Source organism: Heterodontus francisci, chromosome 7 (genome assembly GCF_036365525.1).
Source record: "Heterodontus francisci isolate sHetFra1 chromosome 7, sHetFra1.hap1, whole genome shotgun sequence".
Taxonomy (NCBI): Eukaryota; Metazoa; Chordata; class Chondrichthyes; order Heterodontiformes; family Heterodontidae; genus Heterodontus; species Heterodontus francisci.
The window spans coordinates 9,327,913-9,348,086 of NC_090377.1; the positions used below are offsets into that span (position 1 = coordinate 9,327,913).

The 20,174-nt window shown below is 50.1% G+C and overlaps 1 protein-coding gene across 1 annotated transcript in view; it reads left to right on the forward strand.

The window, feature by feature from the left end:
- The window catches only part of plcd4a (phospholipase C, delta 4a), a 98,620-nt gene that overhangs the window by 44,836 nt on the left and 33,610 nt on the right, over positions 1-20,174 (forward strand). Inside the window, exons 5-10 of the mRNA XM_068034772.1 lie at positions 1,177-1,335; positions 2,549-2,777; positions 10,172-10,301; positions 15,235-15,469; positions 15,681-15,882; positions 16,366-16,510. Of these exons, the coding sequence (XP_067890873.1) occupies positions 1,177-1,335; positions 2,549-2,777; positions 10,172-10,301; positions 15,235-15,469; positions 15,681-15,882; positions 16,366-16,510 (1,100 nt within the window). The remainder of the gene's footprint in view (positions 1-1,176; positions 1,336-2,548; positions 2,778-10,171; positions 10,302-15,234; positions 15,470-15,680; positions 15,883-16,365; positions 16,511-20,174) is intronic.

A 20,174-nucleotide genomic window follows, 5' to 3' on the forward strand; every position in this document is an offset into this window, starting at 1 on the left:
CCTGAGGAACTCCTGCAGTGATGTCCTGGAGCTCAGATGATTGACCTCCAACAACCACAGCCATCTTCCTTTGCGCTAGGTATGACTTCAGCCAACGGAGAGTTTTCTCCCTGATTTCCATTGACCTCAGTTTTGCTAGGGCTCCTTGATGCCATACTCGGTCAAATGCTGCCTTGATCTCAAGGGCAGTCATTCTCACCTCACACGTGTGAGAAATTCACCCTATTTAATATGTACAGGCAGTCATAGGATCAGGAGCAGGCCATTCAGCCCCTTGATCCTGTTACATCGGAATGGGAGGCGGCCATTCAGCCCCTTGAAGCTTTTCCACCATTCCATCAGATTTTGGCTGCTCCACAACTCAACCCCATTTTCCCACATTTCCTCCATATCCCTCAATACCTTACCCAGCAAATATCTGTCAATCTCAGTCTTGAAAAAAACAATTGACCCCCAGCATGCACAGTGTTTTGGGGGAGAGAGTTCCAGAATTCCATTAGCCTTCGTGTGAAGAAGTTCGGGATAGGCTGTTGTTTGGAAGTGACTGAACACCAGAACTGTGAGCTTTATGTTAAGCCTGGATGAGACCAGTGAATCCTGAGTCTCTGGGAGTCTCCTGAGGAAGGGAAGTCCTGAAGAATGTGGAAGGTTCCATGGAATGTTTGATGTATGCCTTGCTTGAATTACCTTGGAGGCTCTGGAAAACAATTCTGGAACCTTCCCTCAGCAAATGAAATGGGTTTGGGTCAGAACACATAGTCCCTGTCCAATGGCCTCTGGGTTAAAGAGAATTCCTGCTCCTGATCCCTTTGCTGTGACAGGGTTAGGGAGCAGTTTTACTCCTAATCCTTATCCAGAGTTAGAGGGAGTTCCTGCTCCTGATCCCAATCCAGTGATCCTCTTTTGGAAAGCAAATGTGGATGGATATTGAGTGTGAAGGCTTTCAAGGTCGAGCAGCCTGTTGATGTTTGCTCTCTCGGCTTAACAATGAAGACCGGCCATGGGGAGCAGTCTTGGGGTGTGCTTGACACCTTCAGACTAAGAGCCCACAAGGAGGCAGAAGGGGTGGAGGTGTAAGTTTGTGTATTTGTTATAAGGGAGTATTTGGTGATGCGATGAGCTTGTCTCCTTGGTCCTTGCTGTTAATTCTGAGCTCTGCCTGGTCTCTCGCTGCAGGCCTGCAGGTCGATGAGAACCTCCAGTCGATGCTGACGGGGTCACTGATGAGAAAAGTCAAGTCCAGGAGCTGGAAGCGGCAACGATATTTCAGACTGCAGGAGGATTGCATGAGCATCTGGTACAAGTCCAAGAAAACCGGCAACCCCAAGTCTACCTGTGAGTAGGTGCAGGGAGTGTGAGGGGAGAGAGAGAGAGAGAGAGAGAGAGAGAGAAAGAGAGAGAAAGAGAGAGGAGGGGAGAAAGAGGGAGAGAGAGAGGAAAGAGTGAGAGTGAGTACAAAGGGGAGAGAGAGGGAGAAAGAGAGGGGGAGAGAGAGGAAGGAAGGATGGGGGCAGAGAGAGAGGAGAGAGAAAGGGAAAGAGAGAAGAGACAGGGATAGGAGAGAGAGAAGGAAACAGAGAGAAGAGAGGAGGGGAGAGAGAGAGGAGAGAACGAGAGTGGGGACAGTGAGAGAGGAAAGAGAGATAAAGATAGAGGGGAGAGAGAGGGAGAAAGTGGGAAGAGAGAGAAAAACAGGAGAGCGAGGGAGAGAGAGAGTAAGAGAGGAGAAAAGAGAGAGAAAGAGAGGGGGAATGGAGAATGTTTAGAGACTGGGAATGTTTAGACTGAGGAGAGTAAGAGAATGTCTGGAAACCCAGAGAGAGACGTTTAGAGAAAGAAAGAGAATGATAGGGAGACATAGATAGAGAGAGACAGAAAGAGAGGTAGAAAGACAGAGAAAGATAGAGAGAGAAAGAGACAGAGAGAGATTGAGAGAGAGAAATGTCATCTTGGGAGCAGTGAGAGTAAAGTGAGGCAGGATCCTCAGCTACTGATAGCTGCTGTGTGTAGCTGGCTGTGAGGACGAGTCCTCAGGCATGATACTCCTCATACTCACTGTCTAGTCTCCATCATGGGAACTGCCTGGGGTTTGGGTACCAAACAGACAACAGGTGCCCGTAGAGAGGAGAGAGAGGGAAGAGGGAGAAATGAAGAAAAACATCACAACTAATTAAATGGCATCTAAGTTCCTTCCTCCCTGTTTCTGCAATACTTCAATTTTAACATTTTCATCCATGTTTTCAGATCCCTCCATGGCTGTTGCCCCTCTCTACCTCTGTAATCATTGGCAGCCGTGCCTTCAGCTGCCTGGGCACTAAGCTCTGGAATTCCCTCCCTAAACCTCTCTGCCTCTCTCTCCTCCTTTTTGATGCTCCTTAAAACCTCCCTCTTTGACCAAGCTTTTGGTTGCCTGTCCTAATATCTCCTCATGTGACTGGGTGCGAAATTTTTGACTTGAGATATTTTACTATGTTAAAGCACTGGATAAATACAAGCGATTGGATGTTGGGTGAAGGAGGTGCTTTGCATTTTGCGCTTTCTCACACAGTCTCTATCAGTGACATTGAGACAGTTCGCGAGGGACACCAGTCTGAGGTCCTGCAGAGTATAGCCGAGGAGTTCACCCCCGATCGTTGCTTCACTGTGGTGTTCCGTGGCAGGCGAGGGAACCTGGACCTGGTGGCTGACTCCGCCCAAGAGGCAGATCACTGGATCCGGGGACTCCGCAAGCTCATCGAGAGCGTCGAAAACATGGACCAGAAGGAGAAGCTCGACCAATATCCTTTGTTAATAAATTGTTAATTGTTAATGAACTTCTCCCTGGGGATTTTTAGCTGTTGGAGTGTTGGTATCACGGATCGGAATGCCGACATTGTATATAAACAGCACCAAGCACTCAGGGCAGGTACAGCACAGGCTCTACCCCACCTCGGACTGTTTGATGGGAACAGTGTAGAGCTTCATTCCAGGTATCTAACCCTGTTTTTTTTTTACCCCGTTTTTTTTTCTTTTGTAGAGGGAGCTTCACTCTGTATCTAACCCCGTTTTTTTTAATATAAGGTGGCCTTGAAATCCCAGGCCTCTTTTATATATTTCATGTCGAGGGGGCCTTTATTCCTCAGGCCCCCTTTATATACATATTTTTAAAATAACTTTATTAAAAACAGATAAATAAACCAAAAACTCAAATTAAAATGCCATTCCAGGCGTTGACAATGCACTCCAGTCCCTGCGGTGCCCACCAGTCGCGGAAGGCCTCAAGCGTACCAGCTGACACCGCATGCTCCTTCTCCAGGGACACCCGGGCGCGAATGTAACCGCAGAAGAGGGGCAGGCAATCAGGGAGGATGGAAACCCCAATGGCCCGCAGATTGGACCTGTGAATTACCACCTTGGCCAGGCCCAGGAGCAGACCGACGAGGACATCCTTCCCCCGGCCCACGCCCCTCCGCACTGGGTGCCCAAATATCAGGAGCATCGGACTGAAGTACAGCAAGAACTTGAGGAGCAGCCCCTTCAAATACTCAAAGAGGGGCTGCAACCTCGCACACTCCATATATATGTGAAACACGGACTTGTCCAGGCCGCAGAAAGTACAGGCGGCCTGGGAGTCCGTGAAACTACTTAAAGGTCTATTGCAGGGGACTGCCCTGTGCAACACCCTTCACACCAGGTCCCCAATGTAAAGGGGGAAGACTCCCGCGTAGAGACACCTCCATCGGGGTTTCCCCTCACCGCCAGATGGCAACGCGGACTGCCAGGGCGTGTCCGGCTGGCTGACGAGGGCGAGGAAGTGAAGAGTGTGCAGGAGCAGCCCGTGCAGGAAACCCCTCCACGCCGATTGGAATGGCACGGAGGGCATTTCCAAGAGGCGGCTCGGGTTGTGCAGGCCCGGCTCCCGAGGAGGGTTTCGGGGCCTGGGTCCAATGAGCAGTTCTGGCTGAGAGGGGGTCAGCTCGGCCGGGAGCGCGGAGTGCTCCCGAACACCCTCGCCACCCGCAGTGAGGGGCATCCCAGGGGCTTCGGCTGCTCCTCCGCCCGCCGGACCGTCCCTGGAGCCGGCCACCCGGGCAGCCGAGGCGCTCTCCTCCGCTGGCGGGGGAGCGCCCTGACTGGAGGTGACCATGTTCCAGACTCTGAATAGATCCCAGTAAAAGACAGGCAACTCCCTCAGAGAGGTGCGGCTAACGGACTCCACTGGGAGCTGCGTGTCGTCTTAAAGGCAGTGACACTGGCGGAAAAAATACGTCGCCAGCGCACACCATCTGGGAGGACACTTGACGTACAGGTATCTCTGCAGCGTCCAAAGGCGGAGAGTCGCAGCCTGAGTGCGGACGCACACCAGAGACTGGCCACCCTCCTCAATCGGGAGACTCAGGACCGCGGCAGAGACCCAGCGTTTCCTCTTGCCCCAGAAGAAATCGACGAGTTTCTTCTGGATCTTGGTGGCGAATGCAGGGGGCGGGGCCAAAGTGACCAACCGGTACCACAGCATCGAGGCCACCAGTTGGTTTATGACCAGCGCTCGGCCCCTGGAGGAAAGCACTCGGAGCAGTCCCGTCCAGCGCCCCAGCCGAGTGATGACTTTCGCCTCCAACTCCTGCCAGTTTGCCGGCCAGGCTTCCTCAGCGGGGCTAAGATGGACTCCCAGATAGAGGAGGTGCGTGGTGCGCCATGCAAAAGGTGTCAACTCCCCCGGTAATGAGTCCACCCACCACTGACCCACCAGGAGACCGGAACATTTCACCCAATTGATCCTCGCGGAGGAAGCGGCAGAAAAGGTCTGCTGGCAGTCGCGCATCCTTCACAAGTCAATGGGATCTGTGACCGCGAGGAGCACGTCATCGGCGTAAGCCAAGAGGACGACCCGCATGGCCGGCTCGCGCAGAGCCAATCCCGTCAACCTCCTGCGAAGCAGGCACAGGAACGGCTCCACACAGATGGTGTACAATTGGCCGGACATGGGACATCCCTGACGCACTCGTCTCCTAAAGCGAAGGGGCGCCGTCAAGGACCCGTTAACTTTGACTAGACACTCTGCGGCGGCGTATAAAAGTCGGACCCGGCCACGAAATGCGGCCCGGGTCCAAAAGTGCGCAGAGTCCCGAAAAGGTATTTGTGATCCACCCTGTCGAACGCCTTCTCCTGATCGAGGGAGAGAAAGGCGACCGACAGACCAGTCCTCTGGGAAAGATGGATCAGGTCCCGGACCAGGTGGATGTTGTCCTGGATGGACCGGCCCGGGACTGTGCAGGACTGGTCGGGGTGGATCATGTGGGCCAGCACGGAGCCCAGGCAGGTAGACATAGCCCAGGCAAAGATCTTATAATCCGTGCTGAGGAGGGAGACCGGACGCCAGTTCTTAAGCAGGCGGAGATCGCCCCTCTTTGGCAGCAGGATGATGACCACCCTGCGCCACGATAGGGGCATCTCCCCGGTCGCCAGGCCTTCCCCCAGGACCCGTGCGTAATCGTCCCCCAGGACGTCCCAGAACGCCCTGAGGAACTCCACGGTCAACCCATCCAGCCCTGGGGATTTGCCCCTTGAGAGCTGGTGGAGGGCGCCAGTCAGCTCCGCCAACGTAAGTGGAGCCCCCAATCCTTCGGCGCCCTCCAGGCTGACTTGCGGCAGGTCCTCCCACAAAACTCTGCGCGCGTCCTCGCTGGACGGATCCGAAGAGAACAATGCACTGTAATAAGTACGGACCAGGAGGCCCATTCGCTCCGGATCCGTCGTCAGCCAGCAGCGTGACGAGCTGCTTACGGAGCCCCCCGCCATTTTTCCAGCGAGTAGAAGAAGGGTGAGGCGCGGTCCAAATCTTCCAGGATCTGGATCTGCGACCTCACGTACGCGCCTCAGGACCCTACGAGCTGAAGGTTCCTCAGCGCACTCTTCTCTTTGTCCACCTGCCACAGGGCCGGATCCGCGACGGCATGACCGAGGCGGGACTCCAAGTCGAGCACCTCCCTCTCTGGGTGCCCGATTTCGGCTTCCCGCCTCTTGGTCGACCCCTTCGTGTACTCCTGACAGAAGACGCAGATGTGAGTCTTGCCCACATCCCACCATAGCCTCAAGGAGGGGAAGCCCCCTTGCTTCCTTCTCCAGTCGGCCCAGAATTGACGGCCCAGAAGCAGTCGGTTGTTAAAGTGCCTGTACGCGGACCCCTCCCGCGTGCGGAGTGGAATAAAATCCGCCCATACCAGGCGGTGGTCCGAGCACGGCACCAGTTGCATGGAGGTGCCGAGATGCGGAAGACGTACGCCTGAGAAAAGTAGAGGCGGTCAATTCGGGACCCTCCTCCTCCAGACCCCCACGTGAAGGTGCTGGAGTCGGGATGGAGATTCTACCAGACGTCCACCAAGTTAAGGGAGCTGATCAGTTCCCTCAACTTCTCCACCGACGCTTGGCTGCGCTGGGGACCGGAGCGATCCCCCACCTCGAGGGTGCAGTTAAAATCCCCCCCGAGGATGATGCACTCGCCGCTATCGATGGAGCTCAAGAGAGCGGACACTTCTTCAAAGAAGCGCGCTTGCAACGCGCTGGGACTGGGCGCGTACACGTTCACAAAGTGGAGCGGCACGCTACCCAGGCGAACGGCGAGGTGGAGCAAGCAGCCCGGCACTAGCTCCTTGACCTCCAATGTCTCCGGCTGAAAAGTCGGGGCCAACAAGATTGCCACCCCATTAGAAATAGGGGTGAGGTGACTCATGTAGACCCCACCCTGCCACTGCAGGAGCCAGGTGGCTTCGTCTCCCGGAACCGTGTGGGTTTCCTGCAGAAAGCTCACCGCGTCTCTCCCCTAAGGACTGAGAGATTGTGAAATCTGCGGTGAGACCCCCTGCTGCCGTTGATGTTGAGGCTGGCTATGGTTATCTTCATGTCAAAGGTACTTAAAACCCGTCACCAACAGCTCACTGTGAGGAGGGAGTGAAGGTGCACCTGGCCCTCCACTCCCCCAGTAACCCATTGAGGAACACATTAAATTGGCGCCTCACAAACCGTTGCACACCCGCAACCTTGCCCGCTTTCTTGAGGGCGGCACGGACGGACTGGATGATCAGCGCCAGACTCGACCAACGGCCGAGGGCCAGCTGAACTTTATTGCAGCAATCCCTGCAAGCTGCGAGGAAATCCCGGAGTTCTGCCGTGGGGATGAAAGGAGACTCGGTGGGAGGCATGAGGGATTCCACCACCTCACTGGCGATGGAATCAAGGACGTCCTCCGTGCCCCACACCGAGTCACCGTCCTCATCCGGGTCGTCACCGCCAGCAGCCAACACGTCCACCGCACACCGTGGGGCGGACGTCTCGGCCGCGCCAGCTGGTCCCACCTCCGTCACGATCCCACCCCCAGGATCGAAGGCGGAGGAGTCCTCTCTGGGTTCTACTGTGCAACTGAAGCCTGTGGGCACTAGCGGTTCAGGACCCACCTCCACCCCAGGCCAATGAGCGGTCTGGGGGAGACGGAAGTTCCCGACTCCGGATGTCCAGCCAGAGCCAAGACCGGAGGCGAAGAGAGGAGGCCATCTCCCGCTCCGCCAGCAACCACAGGCCCAGCAGATGGGGCAGCATTTTCGGTTATAACCAGGTTAGGTGTCTCCTGATTGTCAGTGGATTCTGGCAGGGAGGGCTGACCCTTTTGGGGCCTCGCCCTCCCCTCCACTCAGGGCACCCAACCTAGTGGGAGAATGGGAGGCGTCCCCAGGCTCCCCCACCACAAGCAGGCATCCACTTACTCCTTCACGAGGGGCCTCATGTACAAGGGCCCCCCGTCCCCTCCATCCTGTTGGGTAGGGAGTTCCTGCCCAGACTTTGCAGCCTTGATGATGGTGGTGGTAGGGGGAACCTGGGGACCTGAACAAGGAGATAGCTCCCCTCCAACAGATAGGCCCTGCATCTCAGGGCCCTGTGTTACCTCCGTGGAGGGGTGCCTTCTCCTCTTTTTCCCGGTTGGGCGCGGAGGCTCAGAGACCTCCATGCCATCAAAGGCCTCCGCCTCCGCACTCTTTTTTTTTCAGTCACCCTGGGCCTGAGCCCAGCCCTGGGGCAAGTGGGCTCCCCGAGATCGGGCCTTGGGCTGAGGTCAGGCTCGGGTTATGTCAATGTGTCCAGGGGACGTGTCTCTTGATGTTTATTTTTCCTCCGCGCCTTCCTTCCACCAGGACGGGCACTCCTCACCCCGCCAGAGGCCGTGGAAATCACAGCCTCCGGCACCGACTGAACGGTATCTGGTGGAGGTGTGGGGGGGGGGGTGGGAGGAGGTGCAGCAGTGCCACCCTGGGCCGCCAAGGTGGAGTTGGCAGCCGGGAGGTTGGGGCAGTTCTTACTAACATACCCCACTCCCTTGCAGACATGGCACCGTGTCCTGTCCAAGGTCCAGAAGACGCGGTAGGCCACCCCCTGGAACTCCACGTTGAAGTGGCCATCCGTGACCTCCTCCCGTGCCAGCTGCATAAATAACTGACGGCGGAAGGAATACACATGCCGGAGGCTGTTCTCCCGAAGACAGAGTGGGACTGGGTTGAGCCACGTCTTTACCTCCCCCAGATGGTGCAGGTGGGGAAGGAGGAGCTCACCAGGAATGAAGCGTGGGAAATTCGACAGAATGACCTTTTGCGCAGTGGCCTCCAGGGGGTCCACTGGCAGAAAGGTCCCGCCCACGGTGAGCCCCTTGCTCAGAGCCAGGGACACCGCCCGCTCGGTCTTCAGGAAAAACACTGCCTTCCCATACATTTTTGAGGCAGCAACAATGGACGAAGGGCCGACAACCTCGGCCATTGCCTTTACGCATACCTCTATTGACATGTTTGGGTGGACGTAGCTCTTGATCCCATGCTTCGATTTTATTAATGCAAACGGTGATGGAGCAACAGGTGCAGCAACAGCAGCAGCATCATACGTGTGGGAAGGCCCCGCCACTGGCGAAGAGGGGCTTGCCATGGGGTCGCAGAGCCACGCCCACCCTTAAGAAATAAACTAAAAGTTTTTAAACTAAAGCAATATGATGGGAGGGTTGGGGGTAGAGGAGAATAGGGGTGCAAAGGAAAAAGACAAGGAGAGGATAGACAGCTGAGTGATGGGAGGGAGAGATGAGCTGTGAGGATGTTGCTGTGGTTTGGTAGTTGGAGCACCTTACTTCAGAGTTCACACCCTGTCTTCCAGTTAGGGGAGGCTCCTTCACCCGGGTCAGTTAGAGCTGCCCGGTTCTCTCCTTTTCCGCTGTTCTGTAAAGACTGTGAAGACTTTCTTCAGCCGGGAAGCTGCAGCCTTCCCGAGCCACACAGTTGGGGGTGGGAAGGGAGCCCCCTTTGTGCAGGATGGAAGGTAACACAAGAGCAAGTACAGGGGCTCCCTATAGAATTTGGCAGCCCCACCCCTGGATCTTCCGGTGCCTCCTCCCTCCCCCAACAGTCCAAACAACAAACAGTTCTCTGGTGCTCCAACATCCACCTCTCCAAAATGACTTGCAGTTCTCCTTTGTCTTTGAATAAAGTACAACAGTTCCACAATAAATGCAGCTGTCTGCTGTCTCCTCTCCAGTTACTCCACTCCAGTTACTCCACTCCAGTTGCAGTTGCAGCAACACAGGTGCAGCTGCTCCCCCTGATTGCAGGCAGGAAGTGCTTCCCAAATTGCCCAGCCAATCCCAGTGCTGTATCTGTCCTGGGAGTGTTTGATGGGGACAGTGTAGAGGGAGCTTTACTCTGTATCTAACCCTGTACTGTATCTGTCCTGGGAGTGTTTGATGGGGACAGTGTAGAAGGAGCTTTACTCTGTATCTACCCCCCCATGCTGTCTCTGTCCTGGGAGTGTTTGATGGGGACAGTGTAGAAGGAGCTTTACTCTGTATCTACCCCCCATGCTGTCTCTGTCCTGGGAGTGTTTGATGGGGACAGTGTAGAGGGAGCTTTACTCTGTATCTACCCCCCCATGCTGTCTCTGTCCTGGGAGTGTTTGATGGGGACAGTGTAGAGGGAGCTTTACTCTGTATCTACCCCCCATGCTGTCTCTGTCCTGGGAGTGTTTGATGGGGACAGTGTAGAGGGAGCTTTACTTTGTATCTAACCCTGTGCTGTACCTGCTCTGGGAGTGTTTGATGTGAGAGTATATAGGGAGCTTTATTCAGCATGCATAGCAAGTCTCTTGGGGTTCCTTTCCCTAACTCTCTCATGTGGATCAGTGACTGGTTCTATAAAGCTGATAAGAATAAAGATGGACGGATGAACTTTAAGGAAGTGCGGAATTTATTGAAGATGATGAACGTCAATATGAATGAGGATCACTCCCTTCGACTCTTTAAGGTGGGTCCCACTCCCCAATGTCACAGTTTGTAGGACTGCAGAATCATAGTGTTGCAGGCCCATTGTACCTGTACTGGCTCTTAGAAAAGAGGTGTCTAATTAATATCATACCCCAGAGTTTTTGCCATAACCCTACAAATGAGTCCTGTTCAAGTGCATGTCCAATTGCCTTTTGAAAGTTCCTCTGGAATCTGCTTCCACCACCCTCTCAGGTGCATTCCAGATCTTAACAACAGTCTGTGTGAAGAAATTCCTTCTCGTTTCCCCTCTAGCTCTTCAGCCAATTATGTTCAATCTGTGTCTTCTGGTTACTGACGTCCTACCAGTAGAAACAGTTTCTCCTTATTTACTCTATCAAAACTCTTCATGAATTTGACCTCCTCTATTACGGAACAAATTGTTGGAGCTGCGGGCTGACAAGTCCCCGGGTCCTGATCAATTTCATCGTAGGATCTTAAAGGAAATAGCCAGTTAGATAGTTGAGGCGTTGGTTTTAATTTTCCAAAATTCCCTAGATTCGGGGAAGGATCTTTTGGATTGGAAAATAACGAATGTAACTCCTTTGCTCAAAAAGGGAGGGAGACAGAAAGCAGGAAATCACAGGCCAGTTAGCTTAACATCTGTCACAGGGAAAATGTTAGAAGCTATTATTAAAGATGATATAGCAGGGCATTTAGAAAAATGTAGGCTATTCAGGCTGAGTCAGCATGGTTATGTGAAAGGGAAATCATGTTTAACCAATTTATTGGAGTTCTTTGAAGATGTAACATGTGCTGTGGATAAAGGGGAACCGGTGGATGTATTGTACTTAGATTTCCAGTAGGCATTTGATAAGGTGCCACATCAAAGGTTATTGCAGGAAATAAAAGCTCATGGTGTAAGGGGTAACATATTGGCATGGATAGAAGATTGGCTAGCTAACAGGATACAGAGAGTAGGCATAAATGGGTCACTTTGGAGAAGGACGATGTAGATGTAGAGATCAGGGAGGGGAATTGTGATATACTTGAACATATTAGCATTGAAAGGGAGGAAGTATTAGCTGTTTTAGTGGGCTTAAAAGTGGATAAATCCCCAGGCCCAGATGAGAAATATCCCAGGCTGTTATGTGAGGCAAGGGAGGAGATAGCAAGGGCACTGACACAAATTTTCAAATCCTCTCTGGCCACAGGAGAGATACCAGAGGACAGGAGGACAGCGAATGTGGTACCATTATTCAAAAAGGGTAGCGGGGATAAACCAGGTAATTACAGGCTGGTGAGTCTAACATCAGTGGTAGGGAAACTATTGGAAAAAATTCTGAGGGGCAGGATTAATCTCCACTTGGAGAGGCAGGGATTAATCAGGGATAGTCAGCATGGCTTTGTCAGGGGGAGATCATGTCTAACTAATTTGATTGAATTTTTTGAGGCGGTGACTAGATGTGTAGATCAGGGTAAAGCAGTTGATGTAGTCTACATGGACTTCAGTAAGGCTTTTGATAAGGTCCCGCATGGGAGATTGGTTAAGAAGGTAAGAGCCTGTGGGATCCAGGGCAATTTGGCAAATTGGATCCAAAATTGGCTTAGTGGCAGGAGGCAGAGGGTGATGGTCGAGGGTTGTTTTTGTGAGTGGAAGCCTGTGACCAGTGGTGTACCATAGGGATTGGTGCTGGGACCCTTGCTGTTTGTAGTGTACATTAATGATTTAGACGTGAATATAGGAGGCATGATCAGTAAGTTCGCAGATGACATGAAAATTGGTGGTGTTGTAAATAGTGAGAAGGAAAGCCTTAGATTACAGGACGATATCGATGGGCTGGTAAGATGCGTGGAGCAGTGGCAAATGGAATTTAATCCTGAGAAGTGTGAGGTGATGCATTTTGGGAGGACTAACAAGGCAAGGGAATACACAATGGATGGTAGGACCCAAGGAAGTACAGAGGGTCAAAAGGACCTTTGTGTACTTGTCCATAGATGACTGAAGGCAGCAGCACAGGTAGATAAGGTGGTTAGGAAGGCATATGGGATATTTGCCTTTATTAGCTGAGGCATATAAGAGCAGGGAGGTTATGATGGAGCTGTATAAAACGCTGGTTAGGCCACAGCTGGAGTACTGTGTACAGTTCTGGGCACCACACTATAGGAAGGATGTGATTGCACTGGAGAGGGTGCAGAGGAGATTCACCAGGATGTTGCCTGGGCTGGAGCATTTCAGCTATGAAGAGAGACTGAAAAGGCTCGGGTTGTTTTCCTTAGAGCAGAGAAGGCAGAGGGGGGACATGATTGAGGTTATGAGGGGCATTGATAGGATAGATAGGAAGAAACTTTTCCCTCAGCAGAGGGTTCAAGAACCACGGGGCATAGATTTAAGGTAAGGTGCAGGAGGTTTAGACGGGATTTGAGGAAAAAAATTTTCACCCAGAGGGTGGTTGGAATCTGGAATACACTGACTGAAGGGGTGGTAGAGGCAGAAACCCTCACAACATTTAAGAAGTATTTAGATGAGCACTTGAAACGCCATAGTATACAAAGCTACGGGCCAAGTCCTGGAAAATGGGATTAGAATAGATAGGTGCTTGATGGCTGGCACGGACACGATGGGCCGAAGGGCCTGTTTCTGTGCTTTATAACTCTATGACTGTATTTTCTGGTTGGCAAAACATAACGAGGGGTGTGCCACAGGGATCAGTGATAGGGCCTCAATTTATATAAATGACTTGGATGAAGGGACAGAAGGTATGGTTGCTAAATTTGCTGATGACACAAAGATAGGTAGAAAAGTAACTTGTGATGAGGACATAAGGAGGATATATATAGGATAAGTGAGTGGGCAAAGACCTGGCAAATGGAGTATAATGTGGGAAAATGTGAAATTGTCCATTTTGGCAGGAAGAATAAAGAAGAAGCATATTATCTAAATGGTGAGAGATTGCAGAGCTCTGAGATGCAGAGTGATCTGGGTGTCCTAGTGCATGAATCGCAAAAGATTAGTATGCAGGTACAGTAATTAGGAAAGCTATTAGAATGTTATCGTTTATCGCGAGGGGAATTGAATCCAAAAGTAGGGAGGTTATGCTTCAGCTATACAGGGCATTGATGAGACCACATCTGGAGTACTGTATTGGTCTCCTTATTTAAGGAAGGATGTAAATATGTTGGAAGCAGTTCAGAGAAAGTTTACTAGACTAATACCTGGAATTGGCAGGTTGTCTTACGAGGGAAGATTGGACAGGCTCGGCTTGTATCTGCTGGAGTTTAGGAGAGTAAGAGGCGACTTGGTTGAAACATATAAGATCCTGAGGGGTCTTGACAGGGTGGATGTGGAAAAGATGTTTCCTCTTGTGGGAGAGTCACTGTTTAAAAATAAGGGGTCGCCCATTTAAGAGAGAGATGAGAAATTTTTTCTCTCAGACGGTTGTGAGTCTTTGGAACTCTCTTCCTCAAAAGGCAGTGGAAGCAGAGCCTTTGAATATTTTTAAGGCAGAGATAGATAGATTCTTGATAAGCAAGGGGGTGAAAGGTGATTGGGGGTAGGCGGGAATGTGGAGTTGAGGTTACAACCAGATCAGCTCATGATCTGGTTGAATGGCAGAGCATGCTCAAGGGGCCGAGTGGCCTACTCCTGCTCCTAATTCGTATGTTCATATGTATAGTTGTATTAAATCTCCCTTTAACCTTCCCTGCTGTAAGGAGAACAATCCCAGCTTCTCCAGTCTCTCCACATCACTGAACTCCCTCATCTTGGGTACCATTCTGGTAAATCTGTTCTGTACCCTCTCCAATGACTTGACTGCCTTCTTGAAGTGTAATGCTCTGACTCTTACCCACTGTATGCAGCCAAGCAGTTGCACCTACAAGGGGCTGTCGCTGAGCTGACTGGGTTACGAGTTGAGATGACCTTGGTGATCTTGCTGAATTGATTCTAGACAGTATTTGGTGTTGAACCTGGGTCTGGTACAATATCTAAACAATGGCTTCACACCCTCTGTAGTAAAGGCCTGGCTACCCGACCCGAACCCAATGGGACCCGACGACATGTGTCGGGTTCGGGTCGGGTCAGGTCACACATCCGGGTCCGGCATTCAGGCTCTGGTCAGGCCAGGTCCGACACGCTCTATCACAACCTCAGGTAAGTGGCTCCAATGTTAATTTAATTTTTCGACTAGAAAGGTGATTTTTTTAACAGTTATTTTAAGCTCCTGCAGATCAGCAACAAAGTGAAAAAATGGAAGGTAGGTTAACTGATGGTTGGGTTGGGTCAGGCGTTGGAAACAATGGAAGGACTCTGGCCCGGTCGGGCTCGGGTCGGATATGGTTTTGTTGGGCTCGGGTTGAGTTTCATTTGCAGACCCAAGCTGGCCTGTACTCTTTAGGCAATACTCAGCACCTTTAGTGCAGTGCTAAAGGAGAGATGGATTGAGCTGAGGCCTCATCTATCTGTTGATTAAAGATCCCATGGCTACTCTTTGAGGAAGAGCAGGAGTCCTGGTGACCTGGCCAACATACATCCCGCAAACACTGAAACAGATGATCTGATCGTGAACACTTTGCTGTTTGTGGAATCTTGCTGTGTGTAAATTGGCTGCTGTGTTTCCTACATTAGAACAGTGACTATGCTTCCAAAAAGTACTTTGTTAACCGTAAAGCACTTTGGGATTTTAGGATGTGGAAGGCACTAGATAAATGGGAGTTCTTCCATTAATGTTTCCAGTTCCCCACTGTTCTTTCAGTATTGTTTCTGAGGGTCAGCATCACCTCTGTGACCTTTGGCCTTCCTCATCTCCCTGGGCCTCATATGAACTCTGGCCTCGAGGGAGAATAACCTGATTGGCTGGTGCTGTCAATCGCATTCTCTGATAGGTCCAGTCAATGACTCTTTCTGATAGGTCTGGTTGTCAGCCCTCTCTGATAGACCTGATCTAACTGTTCATTCTGTGCCTCCTGCCTTTCAGATGGCAGACAAGTCTCTGTCGGGAACGCTTGAGGGCGACGAGTTTGTTTTGTTTTATAAGGCTCTGACTCAGCGCGACGACATTCACCGACTCTTCAATGAGTTCTCCAAAGATAGGAAGAAGCTGGCGCTGCTCGAGTTTGTGGACTTTCTGAAGCAAGAGCAGCTCGAGCAAAAAGAGAACGTGGAGCAGTTTGCCATGGATCTAATTGCCAGATACGAGCCATCAGAGACAGGTACCACAATCATGGGCACTAACTTCCTGTCATAGACTTGAGCACATAATCCAGGCTGACACTTCAGTGCAGCGTTGAGGGAGTGCTGCACTGTTGAGTTCCAGGAGGGGGTGAGACATGAGCTGGTGTTGATTTTGGATTGGCAGGCCGTGATTGCTGCTCTGATGGTTTAATAATGCATATTCTCTCTTTACCGTCAATGTATTTTCAGCCAGGAAGCTCCACGCCATGACTTTAGATGGGTTCCTCATGTACCTCTGCTCTCCTGATGGTTCCATCTTTAATCCTGAACACGAGCTTCTGTACCAGGACATGTCTCAGCCTCTCTGCCATTACTTTATCTCCTCATCCCATAACACGTACCTGATAGAGGACCAGCTCCGGGGGCACAGCAGTGTTGAGGGCTACATCAGGTACTGGATGTTACAGGTTGTCCATGTCCTATCACAAACCGAGTCCCGTTCACCCATCACCTCCTGTGCTCGCTGACCTATATTGGCTCCTGGTCTGTCAATGCATCGAATTTAACATTTTCATCCCCCTCATTTTCAAATCTTTCCTCACCCCTCCCTATTTCTGTAATGTCCTCCAGCTCTGCAACCCTCCAATTCTGGCCTCTTACACATCCCTGATTTTCATCACTAATGGCCGTGCCTTCAGCTGCCTGGACCCTAAGCTCTGGAATTCCCTCCCTAAACTTCTCAACCTCTGTCTCTCTGTGTCTGCTCCTTGAAGGTGATCCCTTAAAACCTAGCTCTTTGACCAAACTTTTGGTCACCTGCTCTAGTATCTTATATGGTATGGCCCAGGCTCTGTGGGCCTCAGCTCTTTTCCCATGTCCCTATGTTGTAGCATTACACAAGAGCTGTGATGCTCACTCTCATTTTCCTCCTCAGAGCTTTTAAGAAGGGATGTCGGTGTGTGGAGGTTGACTGCTGGGATGGGCCAAACCTGGAGCCAATAGTCTATCATGGACACACGCTGACCTCAAAGATTTTCTTCAAAGATGTCATCTCGGTGGTCAACAAGTATGCCTTCAGGGTAGGTACATTTGGGCGAGGCATTGACACATGTGATGATGAGCTGCACCAAAAGATGAGTAGGCGATTGGTTATCAACCTTGAGGCCCAGTGACATCCTGTGAAGAAACTGGGGAGGTCCAGCTTTCCAGAATGTTCCTGATGATCTGCTCAGTGGATGAGTGTCCTGCCCTCTGTGTGTAACTGAGTAATACAGGCCTGGGTGTGAGCAATGGTCTTTGTCGAGTTAGCTGATCTGGTAGAGATGGAAGGAGCTGCAGGTGGTCTCGGTGCCAGGATGGGAGGGGAAAGTTTCACCAGGGTCCCGACAGCAGATCGCTGCCCACTCACTCTGGTTGGAAAAGTGTGTCTGTGTGCGTGAGTGCTTGTGTGCATGTGTGGGGGGTGGGGGGGGGGGGGGGGTGGGGTTGCGGAGCATGTGCATGTGAGCGTTTGTGAGTGAGTATTTGATGGGACAGTATGGAACAATGAAAATATAAATGGGGGGAGATGCCAAATGAGCTGAGGATTCGTTATCACCCAATTTACACCATTGCATCGAATCAAAATGACTATCACTGTTTCCTTTGGTCAGTGAGACAGCAATGAGAGAGCCACAGGTTCAGGAGAAACAAAGAATGATTTGGAGTTTAGCAAAATTTATTCTTGATACAGAGATTGGTCAGAATGTGAAACCATTGTAGAAGCAGAAATTGTAAATTATTTTCAAGAATTTAGATAGTTGCTGAAAAAGGAAAGTATTAAAGGGTTTGGGCACTGAGTAGGGGATTGGGGTTTTGTGAGCAATAGAATTCACTCCTTAAACCTCTCCACCTCTCTATCTCGGTCTGCTCCTTGAAGGCGATCCGTTAAAACCTAGCTCTTTGACCAAACTGAGTAGGGGATTGGGGTTAGAACAAGTGGGGAAACACAGTAGCACAGACTCAGTGGGCCGAATGGTCTGTTCCTATGCCAGAACATTCTATGATGCTATATGCAGGAGGTTGCTTGACAGAGTTTGGTCTTTCTTGGGCCTCAGCTCCTTGGATTGCTCCATGCCAGAGTTTAGATGGAACTTTCCAGATGCTCTCCAAGTCCCAGAGTACACCAGCCTTGTAGAGTGATGTGTGGAGTTTTATTTTGACAGGTTTCTGCGTTCTATTAATTGACGATGAGTGGTCAGTACGCTGTGATTAATCATTTTGGTAGGAAGACTTAGGAGGCCACATACATCCTGGAAAATAAGTCTAATTGGGCAGTGATGCAAAAGGATCTAGGGATACAGATTCCCAAATTATTAAAAGTAGCAACACAGGTTAACAAGGCCATAAAAATTCAAAACAAGCCCTGCCGTTCACCTCCCGAGGGATAGAATTGAAAAGCAGAGAAGTTAAGTGAAACTTGTAAAGAAACTTGGTTAGACCAGTTACTGTGAACCGTTCTGATCTTCATATTAGAAAAGGATAACGAGGCACTGGAGAAGGTGCAAGAGGATCCACTAAAATAACACTAGAACTTAGAGGTTATACTAATCGGGAAACCCTAAGCAGGCTAGGGGTCTTTTCTCTAGAAAAAAGACTGAGGGGTGACCTAATCAAGATCTTTAAAATAATGAAGGGGTTTGATAGGGTCGACGTAGAGATGATGTTTCCTCTTGTGAGGGAGGCCAGAAACTAGGGACCATAAATATCAGATAGTCACTAATAAATCCAATAGGGAATTCAGGAGAAACTTATTTTCGCAGAGAGTGGAGAGAAGGTGGAACTCGCTACTACAGGGAGTGGTTGATGTCAATAGTACAGATGATGGAGAAAGGAATAGAAGGATATGCATTTTTTATTCGTTCACGGGATGTGGGTGTCGTTGGCGAGGTCAGTATTTGTTGTCCATCTCTAATTGCCCTTGAGCTGCCTTCTTGAAGCACTGCAGTCCAGCTGGTGTAGGTACACCTACAGTGCTGTTAGGGAGGGAGTTCCAGGATTTTGATGCAGCAATGATGAAAGAATGGCCTCTCTATGTGCAAGTCAGGATAGTATGTGACAAAGTGAGAGCCCAATCCTGCCCTCATGTACGCACAGACACGTACATACACACACAAATATAAATACACCATGATGAAGGAAAGCTGATATAGTTCCAAGTCAGGATGGTGTGTGACTTGGAGGGGTCTTGGAGGTGGTGGTGTTCCCATGCACCTGCTGCCTTTGTCCTTCTAAGCAGTAGAGGTTGCCGATTTACTGATGGGGTGAGATGAACTAGGGTGGGAGATGGTTCATGTGGAGCATAAACAGTAGCATGGGCCTTTTGGGCTGAATGGCCTGTTTCTGTGTTGTTCTGCTAATTCTAGGTAGTTGTAGTTGGAATAAGAACGGTTTGGTGCTGTTGGGAGTAAAAGATGTTGGGTTGTGGAGAGACTATTTTTTATTTTTTTTGCAGTTCCATTATTGAGGTATACTATTGAGATATATTATTGAGGTATATTATTGAGATATACTATTGAGATATATTATTGAGGTATATTATTGAGATATATTATTGAGGTATATTATTGAGGTATATTATTGAGGTATATTATTGAGGTATATTATTGAGGTATATTATTGAGATATATTATTGAGGTATATTATTGAGATATATTATTGAGGTATATTATTGAGGTATATTATTGAGGTATATTATTGAGGTATACTATTGAGGTATATTAGGTATGTAGGCTGTACGCCCCAAAGACTGGCAGATCGTATCAAATAACTTGTCCCTTCTGCTGTTCGCAATGGGCAAGTTACAGGCCGTACCTAACCAGTGCTTGCAAAACTCAAAACACAGTCATAGAGTCATAGAGTTATACAGAACAGAAACAGGCCCTTCGGCCTATCGTGTCTGTGCCAGCCATCAAGCACCTATCTATTCTAATCCCATTTTCCAGCACTTGGCCCCTAGCCTTGTTTGCTATGGCATTTCAAGTACTCATCTAAATACTTCTTAAATGTTGTGAGGGTTCCTGCCTCTACCACCTCTTCAGGCAGTGTGTTCCAGATTCCAACCACCCTCTGGGTGAAAAAGTGTTTCCTCAAATCCCCTCTAAACCTCCTGCACCTTACCTTAAATCTATGCCCCCTGGTTATTGACCCCTCCACTAAGGGAAAAAGTTTCTTCCTATCTAACCTATCGATGCCCCTCATAATTTTGTACACCTCAATCATATCTACCCTCAACCTTCTCTGCTCTAAGGAAAACAACCCTAGCCTTTTCAGTCTCTCTTCATCGCTGAAATGCTCCAGCCCAGGCAACATCCTGGTGAATCTCTTCTGCACCCTCTCCAGTGCAATCACATCCTTCCTATAGTGTGGTGCCCAGAACTCTACACAGTGCCCAACATTAGATGTTATTCCGCAATTGGTCAACATTTGCTAAATAATGCTCAGTGTGCTAAGAATTACGCTGACAACCAATTTAAGATTGTCAGTGGGGCTTGCAGTGTGGCGCATTTGCGCGTACTAGAAGCTACGTATATTAACACACAGGGCTCTGTTCTTTGCAAACAGAAAGAACATGTACAAACATTGTGCCTGTTTCAGCTCAACAAAATAAGTGACAGCCATTTGCTGGTTAATTCCTCGGGGCAATGCCTTGACCAATTAGAGTCAAGCTGCCTGGTTTAAATTTCAAACAAAACTGGGCAGTGA